The 12,532-nt window shown below is 39.8% G+C and overlaps 1 protein-coding gene across 7 annotated transcripts in view; it reads left to right on the forward strand.

The window, feature by feature from the left end:
- SLC25A12 (solute carrier family 25 member 12) overlaps positions 1 to 12,532 on the forward strand; it is a 123,894-nt gene that overhangs the window by 48,811 nt on the left and 62,551 nt on the right. For all 7 annotated transcript variants that reach the window (XM_070070695.1, XM_070070693.1, XM_070070697.1 and 4 more), the window contains exon 4: positions 8,832 to 8,947. In XM_070070695.1, the coding sequence (XP_069926796.1) occupies positions 8,832 to 8,947 (116 nt within the window). The remainder of the gene's footprint in view (positions 1 to 8,831; positions 8,948 to 12,532) is intronic.

A 12,532-nucleotide genomic window follows, 5' to 3' on the forward strand; every position in this document is an offset into this window, starting at 1 on the left:
GGTATTGCAGGGACCCAAACACTTAGACTGTCTTTTGCTACTTTTCTCAGGTGCATTAGCAGGAAATTGGATCCGAAGTGGATCCGAAGTTGGACTCAAACCAGCTCCCATGGCCGGCGCCGTGGCTCACTAGGCTAATCCTCCGCCTGGCGGCGCCGGCACACTGGGTTCTAGTCCCGGTTGGGGCGCCGGATTCTGTCCCGGTTGCCCCTCTTCCAGGCCAGCTCTCTGCTGTGGCCAGGGAGTGCAGTGGAGGATGGCCCAGGTGCTTGGGCCCTGCACCCCATGGGAGACCAGGAAAAGCACCTGGCTCCTGGCTCCTGCCATCGGATCAGTGTGGTGCGCCGGCCGTGGCGGCCATTGGAGGGTGAACCAACGGCAGGGGAAGACCTTTCTCTCTGTCTCTCTCTCTCTCACTGTCCACTCTGCCTGTCAAAAAAAAAAAAACAGCTCCCATATGGGATGCTGGCATTGCAGGCAGCAGCTTTACCCTTAAGCCACAATACCGATGCCTAATTTTTTTAAAAAAATCTTGGGGGCCAGTACTGTGGCACAGCAGGTTAAAGCCCTGGCCTGTAGCACCTGCATCCCATATGGGTGCTGGTTCCAGACCCGGCTGCTCCTCTTCTGATCCAGGTCTCTCTGTGGCCTGGGATAGCAGTAGAGGATGACCCAAGTCCTTGGGCCTCTGTACCCACGAGGGAGACCCGGAATAAGCTCCTGGCTCCTGGCTTCGGATTGGCGCAGCTTCCAGCCGTTGCAGCCATTTGGGGAGTGAACCATCGGATGAAAGACCTCTCTCTCTCTGTCTCTACCTCTCTCTGTAACTCTTTCAAATAAATAAAATAAATCTTTAAAAAAATCTTAACCTGCATTTTTTCCCTTTGTTTTTGAAATGAGTCAGATTGGGATTAAGCAGGAAATCTGATTGACAGGGTTAGGTCACAAAAATATAAATGAGTATATGAAGCATAGATTGTTTCTAAAGCAGAGAGACGTAGAATTTTCTAGAAACACAAGGATTCTTAGGCTACTCTTCATGGATGATCTTCAGGGATTCTTAAATATCATATAATGAGAATGTTTGAATTTGTGTCAGCATTTTTCTAAGGTGAGGGCATAGATTTTCATAAAGATCTAAGACTTCAGAAAGGCTAAGTTCCATCATAAAAGATTTTTCTATAATTTTAATTCAACAGAATAAAGGATTTGCTAATGTTTGACTTATTTCAAGATGTCAACCCTTCCTCATTTAACAGTTGAGGAAAATAAGATTCAGAGAGGTTGATTGACATGCCCAGTAACACAAAATTAATTCTTAATTTTTAGCCTTTCATTTTTCTTGACAAAATTATATTCTCTTTTTTTTCCTTTTATCTGTTTCACACCCTTTTACTTAGGGCGATGATGAAAGCTTAAAATAGTTCATTTAGTATATTTTTGCCCAACTCCAAAATGTGTTCCTTGGTCTAAGGTCATTTTTTGATAATGAGTCTTGGAGGAATATCCTTTGAAATGGAGACACATTTTTTTTTTTTAATTTTTTATTTGAGAGGTAGAGATATAGACAGTGAGAGGGAGAGACAGAGAGAAAGGTCCTCCCTCCATTTGTTCACTCCCAAAATGGCCACAACAGCTGGAGCTGTGCTGATCCGAAGCCAGGAACCAGGAGCTTCCTCCTTGTCTCCCGTGGGGATGCAGGGACCCAAGCATTTGGGCCATCTTCTACTGTTTTCCTAGGCCATAGCAGAGAGCTGGATTGGAAGTGGAGCAGCTAGGACTAGAACTAGCGCCCATATGGGATGCCGGCGCCACAGGTGGAGGATTAACCCATTGTGCCATGGCACCGGTCCCTGAAATGGAGACACATTAACAGTACTTCTAATCATCTAACACCAAGTCTGAATGAGTAGAATTAGTATAAGAAATGTCAATAATTTTGTTACATGTGTGGGAAAAGTGGTTTTGGGATTTGTGAATTCCATGCTCTTTTGTACTGTGCCCCCAGTTCCCAAGTTTTCTAGCCTGAATACTGTTCCTTTTTTCTCCTTCTGCATCTTCTTTCCCTTGGGTGTGTTTTGATATATGTGCATGCTGTGTAGAGCCATGGGAAAGCAGCATTACATCGTGTAGATAGCATGATGGCTTGTCTAAAAGTAAAAGCCATTAGCCAAGTATTGTTTGTGAGACTGTGGTTTAAACATTGAAGTTCTTGTATAATGAAAAGCAAAGTGACTTTGTGTATTAAATGCAGATTTCAGACACTATTATTATGTGATCTGATCTAAAATATTTAGACGCTTGTTTGAAACTGACTTGTAGAACGATAGTTTGTTTATTCCTAGTCAGAATTTCATCTTGAAGCTCTATTTCCCAATAATGTAGGAAAGTAGCTTTTCTTCTCTTTTACTTTTTTGAAAGTATTTTCTTTTTTGTTACATATGCATACAGAAGAACCTTTTATGCAGAAGTTTTGTTGTTATAAAAATTGCAAAATTAGTCTGTTAATGTTTTGACATTTTACTAGCTCCCATTCGGTAAATTAAAAAGGAATTTATAGGGTCAGATGTATGGCTCCAGTGGTTGAGTCGCTGCTTGGGACACCTCTATCCCATATCCAAAAGCCTGGTTTGAGTCCCAGTTACTCTGCTTCTAATCCAACTTCCTGCTAATGCACACCCTGGGAGGCAGCAGATGATGGCTCATGTAATTGGGTATCTGTCATATATGTGGGAAACTCAGATTGAGTTCCATTCTCCTGGCCTTGGCCTGGTCCAGCCCTGTCTGTTGCAGGTATTTGGGACATTAACCAGTGGATGGAAGCTCTCTGTCTCTCTGTCTTTATGCCTTTCAATTAAAATGAAAATAAATAAATGTAAAAATTTGTTAAAAGGGACTTTGTAGAAAAATTTTAAAATACACACCAAAAATTCATAAAATATATTATTTCAAAGTTATAACATGAATGCATATTCTTTGTAAACAATAAGATAGCATGGATATACATGGCAAAAAGTGAAAGTGCCCCTTAATCTCCATTAAAGAAAACAAACTGTTTATTAAGGTATGAACTCATCAGTGGTTTCTGCATTCAGCAGTTAATAGCTTGTTTGCGTATGTTCAATTACACTATTGTTTGGGTTCTTCTAGCAATAGAAGAATCTATGGCAGGATGAAGAACAATAAGTTTTAAAAATTATTCTGCCGCATGTTTCTCTGTTAGCAGATAAGCAGACTGTTTCTTGCTGCTGCTTTCACAGACACATTAGCAGGGAACTGGATTAGAAGTGGAACAGCTGGGACTTGAACCGGCACCCATATGCCTTGAGCTTAAAATAGATGAGGAAAGTATCAGAGAAATTTTCAAGTGGCCTATTTCCTCCCAGCATTTTATCTTGAAAATTTTCAAGCATTCAGGACAGTTGAAAGAATTTTACAGTGATTACTTATGTATCTACCACATAGATTTTACTTTTATATTTGATTATGCTAGCTTTTTCACATAGCTGTCCATCCTTCCATCCCTCTACTAGTTCATCTTACTTTTTAAAAATACATTTTGAGGCCAGCGCCATGGCTCAATAGGCTAATCCTCCGCCTTGCGGCACCGGCACACCCGGTTCTAGTCCCGGTCAGGGCGCCGGATTCTGTCCCGGTTGCCCCTCTTCCAGGCCAGCTCTCTGCTGTGGCCCGGGAGTGCAGTGGAGGATGGCCCAAGTGCTTGGGCCCTGCACCCACATGGGAGACCAAGAAAAGCACCTGGCTCCTGCCTTCGGATCAGTGCACTGCGGCAGGCGCATCGCGCCGGCCTCGGCGGCCATTGGAGGGTGAACCAACGGCAAAAGGAAGACCTTTCTCTCTGTCTCTCTCTCTCACTGTCCACTCTGCCTGTCAAAAAAAAAATAAATAAATAAAAAATAAAAAAATACATTTTGAAGTAAATTACAGACATTGACATGTCTTAAGTATCTCAGCTTGCATATTATTAATGAGGTCAGTATTTGCAGTAATTTTCTTTAGATGGTGAAAAACACAGAACTTAAAGGTATATTTGCTGGGGCCGGTGCTGTGGCATAGCGGGTTAATGCCCTGGCCTGAAGTGCTGGCATTCCATATGGGCGCCAGTTTGAGACCTGGCTGCTCTACTTCCGATCCAGCTCTCTGCTATGGCCTGGGAAAGCAATAGATGACCCAAGTTCTTGGGCCCCTACACTCGCATGGGAGACCCAGAGGATGTTCCTGGCTCCTGGCTTCGGATCAGCGCAGCTCCGGCCGTTGCAGCCAATTGGGGAGTGAACCATTGGATGGAAGACCTCTCTATCTCTCTGCCTCTCCTCTCTTTCTTTCTAACTCTGACTTTCAAATAAATAAATAAATCTTAAAAAAAGCTATATTTGCTGATTTTTTATTTTTTTTATTTTATTTATTTTTTAAAGATTATTTATTTGAAAAGCAGAGTTACAGAGATCAGAAAGAGAGGGGCGGGGTCTTTCATCTACTGGTTCACTCCCCAGATGGCCACAATGGCTGGAGCTGCACTAATCCAAAGCCAAGAACCAGGAGCCAGGAGCTTCTTTGGGTCTCCAATGCTGGTGCTGGGGCCCAAGGAATGGGGCTATCTTTGACTGCTTTTCCAGGCCTTAGCAGAGAGCTAGATCAGAAGTGGAGAAGCTGGGACTCGAACTGGCACCCATATGGGATGTGGACACTGCAGGCAGCAGCTTTACCCGCTATGCCACAGTGCCGGCCCTTATTTGCTGATTTTTGATACTGCACTTGATCTTAACCAAAAGGCCAAGAAGCCATAGCTGATTTTTTTTAAAGATTTTTATTTATTTATTTGACAGGTAGAGTTACAGACAGTGAGAGACAGAGACAGAGACAGAGAGAAAGGTCTTCCTTCCGTTGGTTCACTCTCCAAATGACTGTGACGGCTGGAGCTGCGCCGATCTGAAGCCAGGAGCCAGGTGCTTCTTCCTAGTCTCCTACGTGGGTGCAGGGGCCTAAGCACTTGGGCCATCCTCCACTGTTATCCCAGGCCACAGCAGAGAGCTGGACTGAGGAGCAACCAGGACTAGAACCCAGTGCCCATATGGGATGCTGGTGCCGCAGGCGGAGGATTAACCTAGTGCGCAAGGGCGCCGGCCCCCATAGCTGATTTTTGAAAAATGCACACAACTAGGTAACCTCAGAGGACTTTTTTGTGTTTAAAATATACATAACAAAAAGCTTAGTATTACAGCTGTTTTTAAGTATACAGTTTAGTGGCCTTAAATACGTTCCCAGTCAACCGTCTGCAATCTATATCTCTAGAACTTTTTCATTGTCTCTTGCTGAAACTTCATTCCTTTAATTAAACAATGACTTCTTATGTTTTTCCCCCTCTACTTCTCCAGCCAGCCACTGGCAACTAATATTCTACTTTGTCCCTCGATAAATTTTACTTTTTCAGGTACTTCATATAAGTGGAATCATACAATCTTTGTTCTTTTGCATCTTTCTGGCGTATTTAATTTGTCATAATATTTTCAAGGCACATCCATGTGGTAGCATGTGTCAGAATTTCTTTCGTTTAAGTTTAGGTGACTTATGTTTAGGTTGTTAATGCTTTTCTGTGTTTTCTTAATGATTTTTCCTTAAACAAAGCACCCTGTGTAGCAGTATTTAGGGACTGCTGTGTATTCTAATGATACCTTCTTATAATTATGGTCTACTTGCTGTAGACACCAGGTACCCTTTCTAATTTTTCAGTTTGAGGTGAGGAGCAGCAAGTATACAGTCATGGGAGAACACCAAATGTGGGTGGATTTATAGAATGTCTTTGAGGAGATAACTTCTTTGGACTTTCTAAGGGTCCTTCTGGCTCTAGAGATGCAGGAATATATGTGACTTGCCTTTTTTAATATGCTGACAGACAAAATGTAGATATTTAATAAATTCCATAGACTTTGTATTTTTAACAAAGGGCTACTATTTTGAAACTGAGAGTCTCAAATCCATAGGAGCAAGTGGTCTACAGAAAAGTGTTAAGCCCTGATCTCTCTAAACAAAGTAATTCTGCTTGTCTTCAGGGAGCTGGTGCTAGTTGGAACCAGGAATTTAGTGTTGCCCAACCTGGCAATTTATCAAGAAAAATCAGGAAACTGGATTTTTATATAAAGCTTATGACTTCCTAATGTTGGCAACTAATACAACTATAGAGATTATACTTTGCATGTCAAAGAAAATGAATCTGTGGGCCAAAGTCATTCTGTCCTCTGACAGTTTATGACCTTTGCTAGTTGAGGAAAAACTCAGAGCTCTTCTCAAAAATATAGCAGAAAGTTTTACTGTTGATTATGAAATATTTGTTTAAAAGATTTTAAAATTTTATGTGAAAGGCAAAGTTACAGAGGGAGAGGGAGAGAGGGAAAGAAGGAGAGAGGGAAAGAGGGAAAGAGGGAGAGAGGGAAAGAGAGAGAGAGAGAATCTTCTATTTACTGGTTCATTCCCCAAATGGCTGCAACAGTTGGAGCTGGGCCAACCTGAAGCCAGGAGCCAGGAGCTGCTTCTGGGTCTCCCACCTAGATGGCAGGGGCCCAAGCACTTAAGCCATCTTCTACTGCTCTCCCAGGTGCATTAACAGGAAGTGGAGCAACCTCAACTTGAACCAGCGCCCCTATGAGCTGCTGGCATTGCAGGTAGTGACTTTACCTGCTATGCCACAGCACCTGCTCTGCATGAAATATTTTTTAAAGCTACATGATTTATATTTCAAGCAGTTAAATTTTTGATATCCAATTCCTGAGACCATTTTAGAAATAAGATGTGTGTTTCTCTATGTATTTATATCTATAACCAATCTATTTTTATTTTTATTCCTAAAATTACCCTCACAATCAGAATACTACTATTAGTTGTTCTAAAAATTTCAGACATTTCTGAAATATGTAGAAAGTGAAAGGCTTGTCTACCTCCTACCCCACATCACTATTGTGTTTATTATATAAACTTAACACTTGCAAATGACACAATACCATTGATCTGTAGTTTTGTTCAGAGCTTAACACCACTTACTACTCCTTACTGATGAGGTCATGAAGATACCTGATAGGAGTATGTGGTAGTTTCATTTGTATTTACTTCCTGAAAAATTGTGTGATGATAATTGCAGTTTATGTTTTTATTTTTAGAAATTATTATTATTATTTAAAGATTATTTATTTGAGAGGCAGAGTTACAGAGAGAGGGAGAGACAGAGAGGTCTTCCATCCGCTGGTTCACTACCCAACTGGCTGCAATGGGCAGAGCTGGGCCAGTCCAAAGCAAGGAGCCAGGAGCTTCCTCCGGGTCTCCCACGTGGGTGCAGGGTCCCAAGCACTTGGGCCATCTTCTACTTCTTTCCCAGGCCATAGCAGAGAGCTGGATCGCAAGTGAAACAACCGGCACTTGAACTGGCACTCATATAGGATGCTGGCAGTGGAGGCAGCAGCTTTACCCACTGCGCTACAGCACCAGCCTCTGTAGTTTCTGTCTTTCTTTTTTTTTTTTTTCAACTTTTATTTAATGTTGTTTCTTTTTGATGTCGTAATAGTGTTGTAAAATTCAGTGTGGTAATTATTGTACAACTCTGTGCCCATACTTAGAATTACAGAATTGTACTTTTTAAGTGGGTGAATAACATCTCAATAAAGCTCTTTTTTTTTTTTTTTTTAATTTGACAGGTAGAGATATAGACAGTGAGAGAGAGAGAGAGAAAGATCTTCCTCCTGTTGGTTCACTACCCAAATGGCCGCCACAGCCAGCGCTGATCCGGGCCACAGCAGAGAGCTGGACTGGAAGAGGAGCAACCGGGACTAGAACCCGGTGCCCATATGGGATGCTGGCTGCTGGCGCCGCAGGCGGAGGATTAACCAAGTGAGCCACGGTGCTGGCCCCAATAAAGCTGTTTTAAAATAAGTAAATAAAAAAGATCCCTCTGGCTACAATTTTAAGAATGGGTTGGAGGAGATCTAGAAGGATTCAGGGCACTTGTTAGATGGCTATTGCCAGTTGTAGCTGATGAGCATGGTTCTATTTCAGTAAACACATTTTGGAAGAATAGGAGTATTAATTTTTTCATTTAATTGGAAGCAGAGTAACTGGGACTCAAACAAGATACTCAGATATGGGATGTGGACAAAGACATGTGGTGACTTAACTGCTTTGCCACATGCCTGCCCCATCCTTCAGGTCTTTTAAAGTTCTTTTTATCTTTCTTTAAAATTATTTTCTTGCAACTACAGAATATTTGTCCTATAGTTTCCCACAGTCTGCATTTCAATACTGGTGGTGAACATTTTTTTTGTCCCTTCTATTTTTCTGTAAATTGATTACATTTGGATCAATGATCTTCAGTGAAGGTACTTTTGCTTTCCAGGAGACGTTTGATAATGTCTGTAGACATTTTGTCACAACTGGGGGATGCTGTTGGCATCTAGTGTGTGGAGGCCAGGTGCTACTGAATATGGCACAATGCACAAGAGACTCCCTTCCCAAGAAAGAATTCGCCAACTCAAAATGTCAGTGGTGCTGAGGCTGAGAAGCCCCCATCTGGAGCCTTACATTCAAATTTAACTGGTTTTGGTCTGATTCTCTTTCTTTTTGTGATGTTAGGAGCTATTAGTAAGTTTGTAGGCCCATTAATTTATTAGGAGCTTACAGGAGGGTGATATTCTAATCCTTCCTCTTTCTTTTCCCTCTCTTTCTTCCTTCTCTGGAATACCTTTGTAAAGAGAAACTAAATTTTGTCAATTAATCCCTGAGGTTTTCCTTTTCTTTTCCAGTCAACAATATTTTATATTTTATTACAGGTTGATCTCCTATCAAGAGTTTTTGGCATTTGAATCTGTCTTATGTGCTCCAGATTCCATGTTCATAGTGGCTTTCCAATTGTTTGACAAGAGTGGAAATGGAGAAGTGACATTTGGTAAGGGGAAAATAAGATTATAAGTGATAAATAAAATTAATATGTTCGTCCAGTCTTCAATTTAAATCTGGTAACTGAATATATTTTGTTTGTTCTAGTCAGTAAATGAAGTATTAATTTCCTAAAAGTATTTTTACATGGCTTTATTTTCTTCATTAGACTTTCATAAAAGCACTAAACTATTACAAATTAAGAAATATAGGAATACTGTTTATTCAGTTCATTGAGTCATTGACACTTTCTCATTCCTAAAATAGCTGGTGTAAACTGTTCTTGTTTTGGGACAGTGTAGGCAAAATTTTTATGAAGTAGATTGTGAACAACATGGAGCAATGTTCTCATTCCTTAAGGGAAGTTTGGATGGGAAGTTCAGAGCTTCTCTGTAGCATTTTTTCAAAATCGCTACTGTGTCATTTTAATATCAAGAATGAGACTGAAGAAGAGAGTTTAGGCAAAATTAATTAGCATTCTCTGAGCCTGTATTTTAGAATTTTGGCTTTAGGAAACAAGGCTAGAATATGAGTTGGATGTGAAAATTGATTTAAATCCTTTGGCAGATGTATACTCTAACATGTTGTTGAGATCTCCCAGTGTAGAAACTGGGATTTTTATTTGTAACCATGTAGTAGATGGCAGGGGCTCAGCTGCTCCATCCCTCACATGCTGCCTCCCATTATCATTAGCACTAGCTTTAGCAGGAAGCTAGAATCAGGGGCGGAGCGGGGACACAAGCCCAGGCATTCTGATATTGGATATAGATATCCCAAATGTTATCGTAACCACTATACCAAATGCCTTCCCCAGTAATCATTTTTAAGAGTACAGTAGTGTTAAGTCTGTTCACATTGCTGTGAAACAGATCTTTAAAACTTTTTCATCATGCAGAGCTGAACTTGGGTCCCTTTTATTGCATGAATTGTCATTTAAATTTATTGAGAAATCCTGAAAATCAGGCTTTCCCTGAGCCTAGTGTTAAAGATTTATTCACTGTTGTGTTTGCGTTATCAGAAGGTGTCCTTTAGTTAAACCTGAAGTAAGAAGTATCACAGTAATGATAAGAATGGTGGTAAAGTATAAGTAAATTGGAAGGATTAGTGAGTGGTGCCTTTGGCTATAACCTTGATGGGCACATTTTATGGCTTGGCACTTACTATTTCCTTTCTTCTGCCCATTGACCCATTGTCTTCTGTATGAGAGGACTTTCCTAAATAAATACTGTTTCCATTTGGAACTCTAGATTTCTGCTTTTATCTTGGCATTTTCCTTGCTTTAGAGCAAGCTCTCACCACTTTGCCTCCTGAAAAATGTTGACTTTCCTCAGAAATACCTATATTCGTAGTTGAAAGCATTGAATCCATAACGTCTCTTTGTTCAATATTAGCCCTGTACTACTAATAATGCTGCATTTTCTGTCTTCGATAGGTATCACATCTGCTCACATGTTTCACTTCAAAATGTGGTGTAGAAATGCTTGTGAAACAGTTTCTAAGGATGTCTGAGTTAGTGACAATATACTTGTTTTTATATCATGTGTGGTTTAAAAATTAGATTTCTCAAAACCAAATTCTAATTTATTTTGTTCACCTACTTTGGGTACCATGGTTCTTTGTGTCTCCTCCATTTGACTGCTTTTTGCAATTTCTATTTTAAAAGATAAGGCTCTCAAGTCATTTCATTCTACGGACTAACAATATGGACTCATGCCATTGTTGGTTGGTAGATGACAATGAGTGTAGAAGGTAGCTGAGTAGTTGGTTTTTATGTACCTTATTTCATTCAAATGAAAGTTTATAGTTGTTAGGTCTCAGCTTTATCATTCTATAGAGCTTTTATTTTTCTCTTGAACTATTATATGAGTTAGGATTTCAATGAAATAGAATTTAAAACAGAACAAATCCATTTTAGTTTTTATAGTACCTGGTTTGAACTGAAGAACATATGAACTCTGCAATATCTTGCTTTCATTCTTTCACTTCATAATCTACAGACAAGAAGATTATTATGAAATAAGAAAAACCTGTTTCCCCCTTTCAACGTTGTTCCTGGGATCCCTGGCCAGCTGGATGGCTTTCTCAATGGTGCTAACCTATTTGCTCAGGACGATGACCATTTCCTCTTTCTGTCCTGCCTCCCTGGTTTTGAGGATCTATTTTTAGACAAATTTCTTAATAAAGTTAAAGGAATCATAAATGAGAGATAGTTTATATTTTTAAGAAAAGAGGAAAAGCACTGAAACTGTTACCTACAACAAATGCTATTTAACAAGATTTCTAAGGCCCACTTATTTCAGGCTGTATCCAAAACTACAGAATTTCTGCATAAGGAAATAATTAACTTGCTGTTTATTTTCACAGAATTTTAGATATGTGATGAGGGTCAGTTTTTATGTTTGTACCCACTTAATAATTGTGCTTATATATTTATAGACACATGTTTAGGTAGAAGGAAATTTTAGATCCATCCTAGCTACAGTTAAATCCTTTTCATGTCAATGGCCTTATGTTTTCTATTTTGGAGCTATTTAAAGTATAGTCTTCTCTTGTGCATAACTGAGGAGAAAAACTTAGGAGAGATTATTGGATGCAAGGTGCAGTGCAAACCTATGATGCCATCAGTAACTCTCATGGACTAAAATGATAATGTTATCTCTGTACTTATATATATTGTTCTCATCTATGCTTTTGTTTTTTTAGATATGCTTTGTATACACATCAAATTATAAACTTAAACTTGTGCATCTTTGCAAGTTTTATATAAACAGCAATATTGAACATTTAACTTGAGTGCTGGACAAGGTGCTTTTGTTGTTAGAGATGCCTCCATTCTGGAGAGAGGACTTACATTGAGGCCTTGGTAATCCATTGGAGAAGATGAAGGCTCAGAAAAGGGTTCTGAAGTTTTTTTGTTTTGTTTTGTTTTTTAAGAGTAAATTAAACCATTAGTTAATTATTTCCTTTTTGATGTTCTTTTAATAAAACTTCTAATGCATGCTGTGAATAATCACGTAATGGCTTGTGTATCTGTTACTGCCAGGTGGCATGAGCCTTGTAGAGGCCATTGCATGACTGGTGTGTGCTATACATAGTGTAAACTTGCCTTGGTTTCCCTATTGTCCACTAGTGTACTGGATACCCCGCTTGATATAACTGGATGAGGTAACCTAGATAAGCAGTTATACTACCTTGTGTTGTCAATAGCTGCCATGCATTTACCCCAAATTTTTCAAAAAGCCTGTTGCTTTGACAAAGATATAATCATTCTAAACAAACAAACAAAAAAACCCCTTATCTCTTAACTAATAAATGAGTAAAAAACAGGTTATATGTTCTGAACTCTGTTTTAAAAACTCACAAACCTTGTGTTCCCCAGTGTTTGTCTAGGAAAGGGAACTCAAAGTGAACTTTTGCAAGGGTGCATCCTCATCCTCTGTAGAAACCTCAGAAGTCAAGGATTCCTTTTGATTTAGTACTCTGTTTGACCATTAACTTGTATGGCAAATAAAAATGTGTTCATTTATACCTCTAAAATAGGCTCTTCTTCCCTAAAGGAAAGAATGGCTTGGGTTGGTTTAGGCATAACCACTGC

The sequence above is a fragment of the Oryctolagus cuniculus genome, chromosome 3 (assembly GCF_964237555.1).
Source record: "Oryctolagus cuniculus chromosome 3, mOryCun1.1, whole genome shotgun sequence".
In the NCBI taxonomy this organism is placed as follows: domain Eukaryota; kingdom Metazoa; phylum Chordata; class Mammalia; order Lagomorpha; family Leporidae; genus Oryctolagus; species Oryctolagus cuniculus.